Here is a 16734-nt window from a genome sequence, read left to right as displayed (position 1 = left end):
TTCGAAGCCTTAGCTTACAGCGCCACCATGTGTTGCACTTAAACCTAGTTTGCTGGAAATGCTACAAAACGCTTTCCACTTGATTTAGGCACACACACATACACAACCACCACCACGGATTATATAGCGGGTGGTTTATAAATAAAATTGTAACTTCTATTTTCCTGCGAGATTATGAATGTGGAAGTGGTACCAGCCACTTTGGGAAATGATGCAAGAACAAAGCTAACTGTATTTATTTGTTTATTCAACAGACCTTATTGATTTCATATTATATGTCAGGCAGAATACTAAGTGGTGGGAATACACATACCTTCTTTGTTGTTCTGAAGCTTACAATATAAAGTGTACTATACTATCTGTATTCTGGGGGAATTGAGTAGAAAAAGATGGGTAGTTATCAGTCTATTCCTAAAGAAATCAAACTCTTAACACACTGCCAGCAAGGGAGATGAAGAGATTCATTTACATACTTCAATAGTATAAACTTAAGTGTCAGACCAGCTAGAACTGGTTTACTATGCAAACTAAACAAATAGCTTAAGGGATTGTGGATAACTTATTTATAAATATTGTCTACAGATATTGTCTCAATATCTCCGTAAGCACTGTTGTATTGACTATTAATTATCTAAAACTATTTGTAAAAAGCATCTACATCTGTTACTAAAACTAAGATATATACATGTTGAAGTTAACATTCACTGAGATCTTGAAAAGTAGGAAAGTCAACATTACAAATATACTAAAGAACTGAAGTTACAGTAATAACTAAAGTGCAGAAGAAAGTAAGTTAGGTTCATTTGAAACAGCAGGTTAAACTTATTCCCAAGTAGGAAACACAATTTACTTTTAGCAAGCAACTCACATAGCTCTTGAGGGTAGCTGGAGATCCTGACACCCTAGAATAAAGTTTTTACTCCTAAGGATGGAAAAAATATCTTGGGGTAAGGGACCTGGAGTCTCCCCAGTTGCACCAAATTTTAAACAATACTTTAATATTGTTTAAATAACCAACAGTATAACATAGTCTGGCACTCCGATCACCTGGATAACTGGGAAAACAGCTCGGGCCTCATGTAAACATTGTGTTGAATATTGGTTCAATTCTATTGAAATACAAATCATTCTATTTTAGAAAGTTTTCTTCTAGTAGTGAAACAAATTTAATTAAATGAACCTTCAAAACATGAGAACATGCTGGTTACAGTTATATCTAAGAATTTTCCTCAGAGATCTTGGTCATGGATCCAACCTCTCTACTATGAAATTAAATAGGCAAGAAAATGTGCCCTTAATATTCATGCATTAAGAAAATTAACCAGTAGAAGCTGGTATCTAAGTCAGTGAGCAAATGCATCAAAATTAGTTTTTCATTCCCATCTGTCATCTCTCAGAAAAATTTTCTCCTTATTTTTTTCTTCTAAGGAGAAAAATTTAAGCTTGTAGACTTGGCAGGAAACTTAAATTTTTATGAGCCTTTTTAATAATAGAGTATGTGTTCATCAAATACTGTATTATTCTTAAAATCATGTATCAACCCATATAATCTATAGACTACATTATTTGTAGATTCTGAAGATTTGACATTAAATGATAAAATAATTACGTTCACATGTCTGATGATCCTGAGAAAAGGTCTAGACACTCAAACAATAACAATCTAAGTGTTACTTTTAAAAACTAGTCCTGGGCACATAAAATAATGGAGGGAAACTTGTTAGAAAAACATTCCATAAAACCCTTTGTAGCATTTCTTCTATTGAAAGACTTTGCCAATTATTTATAAAATTTAAGGTTTATAACAAAATTCTCTAGTATAGATTAATTATCTCAAAGCTTGTACATTTGTTATTCCATTCATTGGCTAAGTTAATATTAGAAGCATGCAACAAAGGACCTAGGTTTGCTGGTACATGGGCTAATTGAGTACTCAGGACGGCACATGTCTTTCTTGTCTCTTTTGGCTTCCAGTAATCCCGCCACGGGTTAAATAAACAAGTTTTATTATTAGGAAACTGGGGTCTTATTGTAGGACTCAAGGACAACAAGACTTTGGGGACACTGGAATGAGAAACTGATAGGTCTAGGCCAGGGGTGGGCAAACTTTTTGACCCGAGGGCCACAATGGGTTCTTAAACTGGACCGGAGGGCCGGAACAAAAGCATGGATGGAGTGTTTGTGTGAACTAATATAAATTCAAAGTAAACATCATTACATAAAAGGGTACGGTCTTTTTTTTTTTTAGTTTTATTCATTTCAAACGGGCCGGATCCGCCCGCGGGCTGTAGTTTGCCCACGGCTGGGCTAGAAGAACCAAGTGCTAGCTGTCTTCGTCTCTACTGTTCCTTGGGTTTCTGTTTCCTCCACCTCCTTATTCATTCTCACCTTTACTCTTCCCTTCCCTTCCTTCCTCCCCTCTCTCCTTGCTCTTTACCTGTGATTCTGTGTGGCCAGCCCAAACATGGCTAAACATGGCTACCTCAGCCTATGTTTAACATGTATTTCCTAGTTACAAGCAATCAAGAAAAAATAGATGAACTACATCTTAACTGCCAATTTAAGGGCTTGGAGAATATGACTATTTCTGCTTTAATCAGGAGTCTGTTGCTGAACCAATCAAAATAGGAAAAGTAAAGAAAATGGAACAAACATCTAAATAGTGTTTCTCCTTCTTGGATCATACTGGGAAGCTCTCAGACATGAATCAACCCATATAATCCATAAATTATGTGGCTAAATATCTGCCTTAATCTAAACAAGATTAGAATTTATTTTAATACACCACCTATCAGCAATATAAACAATTCACAAAGTATTTACACAGAAACATACCTAAATGGAGAAAAAAATTATTTGAAATATTTGGCAGAAGAGACTAGAAAATTGATCATACTTTAAAAGACCTTTAAAAAGTAACATTAAAAATCAACCTAAGCGGATGACAAAGCAATTATGTTTTGATTCATAGCATGCATGTCCTCTATACTAATACTATCAAACATAAAAACTGGTTTGGTGAGAGCATCTAGAACCCAGAACACCCAGAGGCTATGACTGAGCTGAGTGTGCAATTAACCTAGAAGGGAAAATGCCGTATGCAGGGTGGGCAAAGGTAGGTTCACAATTGTTAACACGTGAAACACAGTTTGTTCTTTTTTTTAAAAAAGTCAAGAGGTTTTATATAATTTATTGATTTTTTACAGAGTTAGGGAGAGGGATAGAGAGTTAGGAACATCGATGAGAGAGAAACATCGATCAGCTGCCTCCTGCACACTCCCCACTGGGTATGAGCCCACAACCCAGGTACATGCTCTTGACCGGAATCGGACCTGGGACCCCTGAGTCGGCAGGCTGATACTCTATCCACTGAGCCAAACCAGTTAGGGCCACAGTTTGTTCTTGTATTATTTCCATATGAATAACTGTAAACCTACTTTTGCTCCATCTTGTAAATAAATTATTTGAGGTTGCATTTTGGAAGAAAGACTAAACAAATTCTAGCTCCTACAGTTTTTTCCAGTTAAGAAGAGCAGAGAGTAGACATTGAAATTTCTGAGCTCTTAGTGAGGTTGCTCCAAAGAAATAATTTTACATTACAATGAATAAATTTTACAAAGAAATAGCACTCTTTTTACAAGTTTTGCATAATAATGGAATTCCTAAATGAAACCAAAGCCATTGAGAAAGGTGTGGCTTTCTTCCTTTTCAGGATTTTGGGGCGGGAGGCTGGGGATAACTGGTTTAAGGAACTTGAACTCGCTGGTCCCTGAGCCTCCCATCAGACACACCTCATACTGGTAGCTCTGGGACAGGGTCCCCGTGCCGCTGACGTCCACCAGGTGGCCCGGAAGGTGGCCCTCAGGCACCGAGCAGCCACCCGCCCAGGCGGCCCTGCTCCGCCTGCACAGCCGCACCGCGATGAACGCCAGCACCGAGCACAGGAACAGCGACGACACCGACGCCAGCGCGATGACCAGGGACACGGTCAGCGGGTCGGCCCGCGCCGGGTCGGCCGCCGCTCCGGGCAGCGGCAGGTAGGGCTGCGAGAAGCCGTCCACCAGCAGCACGTGCAGCGTGACGCTGGCCGACAGCGCGGGCTCGCCATTGTCCTTGACCAGCACCAGCAGCCGGTGCTTGGCCGCGTCGCGCTCGCTCAGCAGCCGCGCCGTGCGCACCTCGCCACTGTGCGCCCACACGCCGAACAGCCCGGGCTCCGTGGCCTTGAGCAGCTGGAACGACAGCCAGGCGTTCTGGCCCGAGTCTGCGTCCACCGCCACCACCTTGCTCACCAGGTAGCCCGGCTCGGCCGCCCTGGGCACCAGCTCGGTGCAGGGCGCAGAGCCGTTCTGCAGCGGGTACAGCACGAAGGGCGCGTTGTCGTTGGCGTCCAGCACCTGCACGCGCACCAGCGCCTGGCTGCTCAGCGCGGGCGACCCGCGGTCCGTGGCGCCCACGCGGAACTCGAACGCCTGCAGCGCCTCGAAGTCCAGCGCCCTCAGGGCGAACAGGTGGCCGTTGTCCGCGTTGATGGACACGAGCGAGGCCAGGGGCAGCCGCGGGTCGCGGGGCGGCAGCAGCGAGTAGGTGAGCTGGGCGTTGGCGCCCGCGTCCCTGTCTGTGGCGCTGACGCTGCCGATGTGCAGGGCGGGGCTGTTGTTCTCGCGCAGGAACAGGGTGTAGGCGGTTTGGGTGAAGGCGGGGGCGTTGTCGTTGACGTCGGACACCAGCAGGGTGATGTTGTGCTGGGTTTTCAGCCTGGGGGTCCCCAAGTCGGTGACGGTGATGGTGATGTTGTACTCGGCCTTGTTCTCTCTGTCTAGAGGTCCTTCTGTTACCAGGGTGTAGAAGTTCTTAAAAGTAGGCCTCAAGAGAAAGGGGAGATTGTCCTGAATTGAGCAAACCATCTTCCCGTTATTTCCAGAGTCTTGGTCTCGTAAGCTGAAAACAGCGACCACCATTTCAGGCGATGAATTTTCTGGTATGGGGCTGGTAAGAGATGTCATGACTATTTCCGGAGGGTTGTCATTCACATCTACAACCCGAACCAAAATTGTTGATTTTCCTGAGAGACTCCCACCGTCAGTGGCCTGAATATTTATTGTGTAAGACTGAACTAACTCAAAATCCAGAAGCGCTTTTAAGTGGACTTCGCCAGAAATTGGATGGATTTCAAATGTTTTCCGTGTGTCTTTGGAGACGTGGGAAAATGAGTAAGTTAGTTCTCCATTTATCCCTGCGTCTAAATCTGTAGCAGACACCTTGATGACTAAGGAGTCCAGAGGGCTGTTTTCTGGTACCTGAACCTCATAGACAGGCCTCTCAAACTCCGGTGCATTGTCATTGATATCTAAAACCCAAACACGAACCACTGCAGTTCCAGACCTGGGCGGAGACCCACCATCCAAGGCTGTTAGCGTTAATCTCATCTCAGGCTCCCTTTCTCGGTCCAGAGATTGGTCCAGTACCAGCTCTGGGTATTTTCTGCCCTCATCACTGTCTTGTACTTTGAGGTGGAAATGAGGATTGGGACTTAATGTGTAGTTTTGGACGCCATTCTTTCCTACATCCAAATCCTGAGCACTCTCCATTTGGAATGCAGTTCCTGGAGCAGTACCTTCTGAGATTTTCAGAAGTATGTCTTTATCTAGGAATGTGGGAGTGTGATCATTTATGTCTTTAACCCAAAGCTCAGCCTGAAAAAATTGCAAAGGATTTTCCAGTAACACCTGGAAATGCAACAAACATGGCTCCGTGAGACCGCAAAGTGCCTCCCGGTCCAATTCCTCATTTAAAAGCAAGTTGCCAGTCTGCGGATCCAACCACAAGTATGATTTATAATCGTCAAAGATGACCCTAGCCCCCCGCGCAGCCAGGTCTTCCACACCTGAACCTATGTCTCTCACCACGTTGGCTATAAACGATCCGGTCTCCGTTTCCTCTGCCACAGAATAGCGCCTGGTCTCTGAACACACCAAAGACCCTCCCAGGACAACAAAGAAAAGCAGCACTTGCCTTACATGCTGAGGGCTCTCCTCTCCCGGCTCCATGGCTCCTTAGCCAAACGCCTCTCTTTGGAAATGTTTCAGCTCAATCTCAAACAGCTCCAGGAGTTGCTCCTCTCAATCAGCCTGGACCTTTAGTAATCTATAGATTTATAATCCCGCTGTGAGGCTTTTGTTGGCTGCCTAGCTTTCTTTTGAAAGCCTCTTTCCCCCTCCCTGCTTCTTTAGCGCTCTCAGCTCCACTGGTTAATGGAAGCCAGTGGCTTCTGATGTAACAAAAATTACCCTATCTTATCCTGCAGCGCCACCAAGTGACTCTACAGATTCTCAGGTTTTAAACAAAATCAAGTAAGTTGAGACAGAAGATTGCTCTACCTTGTGTGTTGGATTGATGGATTTAAATTATATTCTCTCCTAAATTCCTATTTTCTTTTCTAAGTTACATTCTTTGTGATATGTGATGCTGTTGCTGTTCATTCCTTAACACAGCAAACCACAATTGGCTAGAACTGTCATGGCTATAAAAAACATATATTGAAGATACAGCCCCAATTTCAAATAAGTTATGCTCTCTCATCTTCAAATAAGTTATGAACACAATATATAAAACAACTAAAAATAGTTAGGACAACTCTTCTATGTAATAGACTTAGTGCGCAAGAAGTTTCCAGGAAAACTAGAGGTCTTAGTTGTCCCTAGCTGTCAACAAATACTCTAAGACAATAAGAATAAGGTAAGCCGAAACCGGTTTGGCTCAGTGGATAGAGTGTCGGCCTGCGGACTGAGGGGTCCCAGGTTCGATTCCGGTCAAGGGCATGTACCTGGGCTGCGGGCACATCCCCAGTGGGAGATGTGCAGGAGGCGGCTGATCGATGTTTCTCTCCCATCGATGTTTCTAACTCTCTGTCTCTCTCCCTTCCTCTCTGTAAAAAATCAATAAAATATATTTAAAAAAAAAAAAGAATAAGGTTCACTGGAAACTGAACCTGGTATATGCAAATAGTTGTTTTGGGGAGGCTGACATTTCAGATTTGGTAAATGGTACCATGTATTTAGGGATCCTCCATAGGAGACTTATGTGGCAGGAGTAAAAAGTAAATAAGTACTCAACATTAATGAATAAAATATGTCTAGTTTCTGAACATTAAAAAAAAGTTGAACAAATTAGACCCAAATTTAGTTGTGGAACTGAGTTTCATGTTGCAGATCCAGGTCTTCCAAAAGCATCCATTCAACAATTTGTTCAGCAAATATTTATTGAGCATATATTTTGTGCTAGGCCTGGTGATAAATGTTAGGAATAGAGTAGTAAACAGACAGACATAGTTTCTGTCCTGAAATGTGGAGGCAGAGAAGTGATCACACATTAAGAATAGAGCATAGTGAATGCCGTGATAGCAAAAGTATATGCAACTATAAGAGCAAAGGTGAGGGTTATCTAACCAGAATTTGGAAGTACAGAAAAAACTTTTCTGTAAAAAGGATATTCTAAACTGATACATAAAAGATGAGAATGAAGATTCCAAACCAAAATTCAGTGTGGGGTGAAATTTCCAGGAAAACTGAAAACATGATATCCAAAATGAAAGACTTGTTTTGGAAGAACTGAAGTAGGATCAATATGGTTGAGCAATACAGCAAAAGGAAAGAAACAGAGCTGAGACTGAAAAGATAAGCAAGTATTTTGTGTCATGCCATTCGAACTCTACATCAGTGGAGATGCAAGATTATGAAAGGTTTTAAATAGAAAAATGGCATGGCCATATTTTTACTTTTCAAAAGATCATCCTATTTCAGAGTTAAGAATAAATTAGAAAGGAGTAAGACGAGAGGCAGGAGACTGATTAGAAGTTGTTGCAATAATACATGTAAGAGATGAGATTGGCCTCAACTAGAAATGCCGTAATTAAAATAATCAAGATAAAATATATTGGATGTGATGATAGATTAGATACAGAGGCATTCGAATAAGAAGGAACTGAGGCTTAGGGAACTGAGTAAATGATAGCACTATTAACTGATAAAGTAAATACAAGAGGGGAGATGAGAAAATGGGTATAGAACTGGAGAAGATGTTTCAATTTTTAGGAAGGGAAAATTTTAACTTAAAACATCTTGAGTTTGAGGTATCCATAGAGCATCCATTTAAATATTTATGTAAATGAGCTTCCATTATATAAATGGAAGTGAGAAAAGAGGTTTGGGCTGCAGAGACAAATTTAGAATTTATTGGTATAAATGGTGATTGGAGCCCTTCAAGAAAGTATATAAGTTGTAGGTTAAGAGAAGTATGTTTGACTATGTGATTGCAGTTCTTCCAGACTACCATCTCCAGGAAGTGGCCATAGGTGACTCGACTAGACTAGAAGTGGATGTTACTAAAGATGAAGAAGGCTAGAAACTCCTTAATTCAGAATTGTGGTATGGCATGAACAGAGGAAAACTATAAGAAGTTGTATATTTGAGAGTAAAATGTCTTTACAGCAATTCTCTCTCATGATCTTGATTCATTTAAAAACCAAACTGATATCCAATTGGTTTGATTCTCTCATTTGATGATTCTTTTTTGTTGTTGTTAATCCTCACTAGAGGATATTTTTCCATTTATTTATAGAGACAGTAGGAGGGAGGGGAGAGAGAGAGGAAAAATATCCATGTGAGAGAGACACTTGGCATCCTGACTGTGCCCTTGACTAAGAACCAAACCACTGAGCCAAAACCGGCCAGGGCTCTCATTTGATGGCTCTTATGTGCAAAAACTATTTAGGTAGGAAAGTTTGCTAATTTATTTCAACACATTTGTATATGTATTTATTGATTTGAGAGAGAGAGAGGAAGGAAGAGGGATAGGTAGAAACATTGATGAGAGAAAGACATCTATAGGCTGCCTCCTGCACACCCGTACTGGGGATCAAACCTGCATCTGGGGCCTGTGACCAGTAATCAGTAGGGGACCTCTTGGTTCATGGGTCAACGCTCAACTACCGAGCCCACCAGCTGGGCTCTTTCAGCACGTTGAAGATATCTTCTTTTAGTTTCCATTGCTACTGTTGAGAAATTGTCAACATGGAACATAGCTGTCACTCTAATAGTCTTGTGTTTAAAGGTTAAATGTCTTTTCCCCATGGTTTTTACTTTTTTGGGGGGAGGAGTTACTTTTTAAAAAAAGATTTCTTTGTTTGGGGCTTTCTGGAATTTCACAATGATGTTTCTAGGAATGAATATATATATTTTTTAAATATGGAACACTTCACGAATTTGCGTGTCATCCTTGCGCAGGGGCTATGCTAATCTTCTCTGTATCGTTCCGGTTTTAGTATATGTGCTGCCAAAGCAAGCACAGTATGAATATCTTTTATTTATCCTGCTAGGTTTATTTGGATCTCTTGAAACTGCATTGGTGTTTTCATCAATTCTGGAAATTCCCAGCAATTATTTTTTTCAACTAATTGATCCTTCTGTAATTCTGGTTAAATATATGTTAAACCTTTTTATTCTGTCCTATGTTTCTAACCATCTTCTTTGTATTTTTCATCTTATTAACTTTCTGAGTTGCATGCTGGATAAATTATATTCTGACTTCTTTTACTCCATGAATTCTTTATTTGGATATATCTAATTTTCTATTAAAACTTTTATTCAGTTTCAAATTTTGATTATCATATTTTTCAGTTCTATTCTGTTGTCTTCTAACCTTTCAAATTTATTTTCTGTACATCTTTAAGTATAACTGTACTTCAATTAGAGTGATTAGCACATTATGGACTGTATCCAATAATGAAGATATTTGAAGTGTTTGCAAATTTATTTCTGTGTTCTTTTTCCATCCTGCTGGCTCTCACTCATAGTGTCATGTTTCTTTGTGTATGCAGTTATTTTGTGTTAAAGTTAACTAAAATTATATACTAGTTCTAGGCTTAGAATGAATAAACCTTCTTCATAGAAGGTCTGCATTTGGTTCTATTAGGATCTGTCACCTTAAATCAAAATTCAAGTTCAAAGCTGATATTCCACATGAAGGATCACCCACCTACTGGTTAAGATGTGGTTCTTAGGGATTCATATTTATTAATGTGAGGGTCTTCTATAAATTTCTTATTTGTTATGCTTCTCCCTTATTATATAAACCATCAAAATAGAGGCTCACATTTCCCAGGATTCCAAGTGTTCCCAGGGAAAAAGTGGATATGGGGCTCATTTATCTCTTCAGGTTACTTTTAAATAGTAACTGTGACCTGACAATCTATGTGCCTTTTTAGGTCATTACTTCCAGTGGAAGTGTTGGTCTACATAATCTATACCATCCTAATTAAAAATGTAAAGTAGCCAAAACCGGTTTGGCTCAGCGGATAGAGCGTCCGCCTGTGGACTGAAGGGTCCCAGGTTCGATTCCGGTCAAGGGCATGTACCTGGGTTGCCGGCACATCTCCAGTAGGAGATGTGCGGGAGGCGGCTGATCGATGTTTCTCTCTCATCGATGTTTCTAACTCTCTATCTCTCTCCCTTCCTCTCTGTAAAAAAATCAATAAAATATATATTTTAAAAAATGTAAAGTATCCCTTGGTATGTCTCAAAATTACAAGTAAATTCTTAGGTTTCATGGGGTTCAGGGGATTGATCTTCTCAAGAGCATAGAGAAATAATATCTATTTTTAGCAACTGATCAATGCTAACTCAACTTCATAATGCTGCAATCAATTTAAACAATCTCTTAGAAGAGACAATTTCTGTCATGGACATTGGTATAGTTCTCACTTCTCACTGCACCCTAATCCTCCTACGTATAAACACGTCTCCTTTCCTATATCTGTTCCTTCTTCTCTCCTTCCATTATGTTTATTTATATATTTGTATTTTCTACAAATATGGTATTATGTATTATATGGGTATATGGCACTGTACTATACATCCAATGTCTTCCTTCTTTATTTCATTAACAGTGTGAATTTTCATTTCAATTTCTTTTTTTTTTTTTTAAATATATTTTATTGATTTTTTACAGAGAGGAAGGAAGAGAGATAGAGAGTTAGAAACATCTATGAGAGAGAAACATTGATCAGCTGCCTCCTGCACATCCCCCACTGGGGAAGTGCCTGCAACCCAGGTACATGCCCTTGACCGGAATCGAACCTGGGACCTTTCAGTCCGCAGGCCGACGCTCTATCCGCTGAGCCAAACCGGCTTTGGCTCATTTCAATTTCTTAAGAAATTTTTTCACCTGTACTTTTCTGCTGGAGGATTGTTTACTCAAGATAATACCATAGACTACATTCTAGTTAAGTAATAAACAACATAAAATAATACAAATTTAAACTAGCAAACAGGGTATACTTACAGAAAACAAAACAGGGATATAAAGTATCAGAACATTGTTAAGACTCTTCTCCCAAATCAGCATCAGCATCAACAACAATAAAGAAAGGTTACTTAAGAAATCAATAATTTCCAATGTGGTCACTTTTATTTTGTCAAAAAGTAAAATCTCAAAAAAACACTTTACTATAAACTAACAAAAAGGTACTCTAGTACTGAATACAGTAAGTTAGCATTTTTAATGTTTATGATGAAAAGTTTTCAAGGAGAATAATATGATAAAATCCAATTTATTTTCACCCAGATTCAGCAGCATTTAAAATTTTTGCTTTAGCTATGCTTTAACGAAATGTCTAGGAGTAAATTACATATATTGTGGCATTCACTCTTAACATATTAGATTGCAATTCCAAATAATCAACAACATTGTTTTGCCTAACAATACTATTACCACAAAAAATGAGCAATAACTTCTTTAACATGCCATTTTTCAACTTTTAAAATTGATTTGAGAGAGAAATGTCTATTTGTTGTTCCACTTATTTATGCATTCATTGGTTGATACTTGTGTGAGTCCTAAAAAGGAATTGAACTCGCAACCTTGATGTATCAAGATGACTTTATAACCAACTGAGAGACCTGGCCAGCCCAATATGCCATTTTTGACAAAATAAATGAAAAAACAAACAAACAGAAAACACACAAACTAATAAAGATTTGTAAAGCAAAATGCAAGAGCTTCAGGAATAATACATGCAACTTCTGTACAACTGCTATCCACTATAAATTGGCAAAGTATTACCTGTTTGCCAAGAATAATGAAAGACTAAATGTTTAAAATAAAAATTTTATTGGATGTTGAATCCAAAGCTATTCCTAAAGTTCTCATTTTCCTCTACATTCCTACCAGTGTCATTGATTGGAAGATTGGGAACAATTGGCTTCAGAAATTTAAATTCATCTGTCCCAGTACCTCCCATCAGACACACCTCATACTGGTAGCTGTGGGACAGGGTCCCCGTGCCGCTGACGTCCACCAGGTGGCCCGGAAGGTGGCCCTCAGGCCCCGAACAGCCACCCGCCCAGGCGGCCCTGCTCCGCCTGCACAGCCGCACCGCGATGAACGCCAGCACCGAGCACAGGAACAGCGACGACACCGACGCCAGCGCGATGACCAGGTACACGGTCAGCGGGTCGGCCCGCGCCGGGTCGGCCGCCGCTTCGGGCAGCGGCAGGTAGGGCTGCGAGAAGCCGTCCACCAGCAGCACGTGCAGCGTGACGCTGGCCGACAGCGCGGGCTCGCCATTGTCCTTGACCAGCACCAGCAGCCGGTGCTTGGCCGCGTCGCGCTCGCTCAGCAGCCGCGCCGTGCGCACCTCGCCATTGTGCGCCCACACGCCGAACAGCCCGGGCTCCGTGGCCTTGAGCAGCTGGAACGACAGCCAGGCGTTCTGGCCCGAGTCTGCGTCCACCGCCACCACCTTGCTCACCAGGTAGCCCGGCTCGGCCGCCCTGGGCACCAGCTCGGTGCAGGGCGCAGAGCCGTTCTGCAGCGGGTACAGCACGAAGGGCGCGTTGTCGTTGGCGTCCAGCACCTGCACGCGCACCAGCGCCTGGCTGCTCAGCGCGGGCGACCCGCGGTCCGTGGCGCCCACGCGGAACTCGAACGCCTGCAGCGCCTCGAAGTCCAGCGCCCTCAGGGCGAACAGGTGGCCGTTGTCCGCGTTGATGGACACGAGCGAGGCCAGGGGCAGCCGCGGGTCGCGGGGCGGCAGCAGCGAGTAGGTGAGCTGGGCGTTGGCGCCCGCGTCCCTGTCTGTGGCACTGACGCTGCCGATGTGCAGGGCGGGGCTGTTGTTCTCGCGCAGGAACAGGGTGTAGGCGGTTTGGGTGAAGGCGGGGGCGTTGTCGTTGACGTCAGAGACCAGCACCGTTATGTTGTGCTGGGTTTTCAGCCTCGGGGTTCCCAAGTCGGTGACGGTGATGGTGATGTTATACTCCTCTCTCATCTCTCGGTCCAGTGCTTTTTCAGAAACCAGAGTGAAAAAATTCTGAAATGTTGGTTTCAGGATAAAAGGGAGATCATCTTGAATAGAGCAAACCATCCTTCCATTGTCCCCAGAGTCTTGGTCTCGAATACTAAAAACAGCGACAAAGGTCTGTGGCGCGTTTTCTGGAATTCTGTTTGTAACTGATGACAGGGTCACTTCTGGTGCGTTATCGTTTATATCCATTACTTTAATCAGAAGAGTGCATTTTTCCGAAAGCCCCCCGCCATCTGTTGCCTGAATATTTACAGTGTAAGACTGTATTACTTCAAAGTCCAAGCTAGATACCAAACGAACTTCACCAGATGTTGGGTTGATTTCAAATGTCTTACGAATATCTTCAGATGCATGGAAAAATACGTAAGATATTTTCCCATAATGTCCTGCATCCAAGTCCTTAGCAGAGATGGTGATTATCCAGGAACCAATGGCTGTATCCTCTGGGACCTGCACCTCATAGAGCCCCTGCGGAAACTCAGGGGAGTTGTCATTGATGTCCAAGACCTCGATGAGGACCAATGTTGTCCCAGACCTGGGTGGGGACCCACCATCCAGTGCTACAAGTGTTAATCTGAGCTCAGGCTCCTTTTCGTGATCTAACATTCTGTCTAGGACCAGTTCTGGGTATATCTTTCCATCACCGCTGTCTTGAATTTTAATGTAGAAATGAGAATTGGGGCTAATTGTATAGTTTTGGAGACTGTTGCTTCCTATGTCCAAATCTTGGGCACTCTCCATTGGGAATGCCGTTCCAAGAGTGGTACCTTCTGATATTTTCAAAAGTATTTCCTTGTCCAGGAATGTAGGGGAGTGATCATTTATATCTTTGATGTGCAGCTCAGCCCGGAAAAACTCTAAAGGGTTTTGCAATAACACCTGAAAATGCAACACGCAGGGCTCTGCAGAGCCGCACAGCTCCTCTCGGTCTAGTCTCTCGTTTAGGAGCAAATCCCCAGTCAATAAATTGAGATGCAAATGCCTGCCATTATCATCAGAAATTATCCGGGCCTCCCGGGAGGACAGCTCCTCCACCCCAAGCCCCAGATCCCTTGCCAGATTGGCCACAAAAGAGCCAATTTCTGCTTCCTCTGCCACAGAATAGCGCACAGAGTCAGGACCTGCCTCAGACAATCCCAGCAAAACAAAGAGAATGGCGACTTGCCTTTTCCGCAAAGCCAGCGCTCCTCTGGTCGCCATGGTTCCTTCAAGCAATCTCCTTTGTGGAAAAATTTAAGTTTAGCCCTAATTTTGGAAGCCTAAGCTCTGATTTTTTAGAATAAGTAAACCCCGGAGGGTGTAGAGCCCTCCCGGCAGCTCTGAAAGTGAAGCTCCTTAATGCCTCTCTTGAATGAGTTGACTGTTCTCTGTTCCCTTGAATAATGGAGTCCACAGTGAGGTCCATGCACTGTTTTCATCTTATCCTGCAGCGCCACCATGTGTCTCTATGAATTTTTTTCAGTAAAAATTGTTTTCTCTTTGAAGAAGTAATTCATGAATACATCTGGAATATTTTAAAGCAAATCCCAGACATCATAGTTTTAACTCTAAATACTTCATTAAGTATCTGTAATAGATAAGGACTTTAAAAATATAACTACTGTACCACTATCAAAATCAACCCATTTAGCAATAATTCCTTGATATAATTTATTCCCAGTCTATTCTTGGTTTCCCCAGTTTTTTCCAACAACGTTTTTAATTGTTGGTTTGTTTCCAATGGGATCCAAACTCGGTCTATGTAGTGCATTTAATTATCACTGGTTTGAATGCCTGACAAGAAAAATCTATAAAAATGTCTTGAACTGAAGAAATGATATTTTATTCAGGCCATCTCTTGACTAATTGCAAATATACTCTCTTCTCAACTCTTGTAAATACTTAAGTTCAGTCGATTATAGTTAGTAACATCATTGCTTCTTCATTTATGTATTTTTTAAAATACACATATAAGGACATGGCATATAAGACAGAGATAACCTTTGTCTTTATGGAGCTCACAGACTAGAAAATTTGGCAGAAAGTAATTAAAATATGTCACAATATATGCATAAAGAATAACATAGAAAGACCTAGAAGGGACATCTTAGACCTCAGAGGCAACATAACATAGTGATTACAAACATGGATTTTAAAACAACAATGTCTACATTAGAATTCTAACTGCCACTTACTATCTGCTGTCTTGGGCAACTTATGTACCTCTGTTTCCTGACCTGTAAAATAGGGGTAATGATAGTATTTAGCTCCTAGGATTATTATCATCTGGCATGGTAGAAAGCTATAACACATTATTTCTCTTTAAGCTAGTGGTCCTCCATCATTTCCCCACTAAGTACAGTAAAAACAGGAAGTAATCTTAATACTTAACTGATTTATTAATATAGTATGGACTTTAGTTGCAGCTTTCATTTAGAGGGGAAAAGAACTTGTTCTTAGCTCCACTCCCAAAAGTGGAAAATTAGAATTTAATTTGTTCCCTCCATTTGTCTTGAATTCAAAAAATAAATAATCTGCCCAAAAAGTTCAAAAGCACTGGTAATAAAATCATAGCTTTCAAGATATTTAAACAGATTATTTTAGACATGGTAGAGCAAGAGATTGTGCTTCCTGGCAATATTAACTGACTAATGCCCAGGCCCTCTACAATGTTAAGATAAAGTTTAAAAAATATCCTCAGGATGTTCTTTCTGGCATTCATTCTAGTCTGCAGCACTTGGAGCACTAGAAGCAACCATTTCACTCATTCTCACTCATCTCTTTCCAATGCCTTCTCTCTCTCTCTCTCTCTCTCTCTCTCTCTCTCTCTCTCCCTTCCTCCCTCCCTCCCTCCCTCCCTCCCTCTATACCTGACACATTTTGGCCATCTACACTTTCTTTCCACAACATATAGGCTTTAGATTTTTGATAAAATTTATTGGAAAATTCCTACTCAAACAATAAAGGTTTTTTATTCTATAATGTAGTCAATTCACTAAAGGCAAGAATGGTTGATTGGTTCCTGTGTAGCAATGAGACAACTCATCCTTCAACAATGGTTTGAAATTTTTAAAATTAAAGTATTAAAGGACTACCTTTTGATACTTTTCAATGTCTACACACATCTATATATATATCTGAGTAAAGTGGATTTCAAGCTTGGGATTGCTACCCATTAGTAGGTCACTAAATCAATGTATGATGACCACATTTGAAAATGAAATAGAATAAAATAATACAGGCAATTTTAGATCACATCAACAAGAAATCTGAGTGTTATTGATAAACATTTCTTTGTATGTTACAAAGAAATTATGTTATATACAATATAATTTTTCTATTGGCTATAATTGTTTAAGTTTGAAAATCAGTACCCATTCTGTGCGTATGTG

At 41.3% G+C, this 16734-nt stretch overlaps 1 protein-coding gene across 1 annotated transcript; it reads right to left on the bottom strand.

Moving 5' to 3' along the window:
- Positions 1-254: 254 nt before the first annotated feature.
- LOC308520292 (protocadherin beta-14-like) lies at positions 255-16466 on the bottom strand. Its single transcript, XM_081092788.1, has 2 exons — positions 12169-16466; positions 255-6052 (listed from the first exon to the last, which is right to left on the bottom strand). Exons 1-2 carry the CDS (start codon positions 14561-14563, stop codon positions 3663-3665), a joined length of 4785 nt encoding a protein of 1594 aa, XP_080948914.1. The 5' UTR covers positions 14564-16466; the 3' UTR covers positions 255-3662.
- Between the last annotated feature and the right edge of the window lie 268 nt (positions 16467-16734).

Source organism: Myotis nattereri, assembly GCF_964212035.1.
Source record: "Myotis nattereri genome assembly, chromosome: 5".
Lineage (NCBI taxonomy): Eukaryota > Metazoa > Chordata > Mammalia > Chiroptera > Vespertilionidae > Myotis > Myotis nattereri.
This window is presented reverse-complemented; position numbering and strand designations above follow the sequence as displayed.

Coding starts and splice junctions, on each gene's coding strand:
- LOC308520292 (XM_081092788.1), bottom strand. CDS start 14,563: ATGGCGACCAGAGGAGCGCTGGCTTTGCGGAAAAGGCAAGTCGCCATT. Junction 6,053..12,168: donor CTTTGGATTCAACATCCAAT/AAAATTTTTATT, acceptor TTGGCTAAGGAG/CCATGGAGCCGGGAGAGGAG.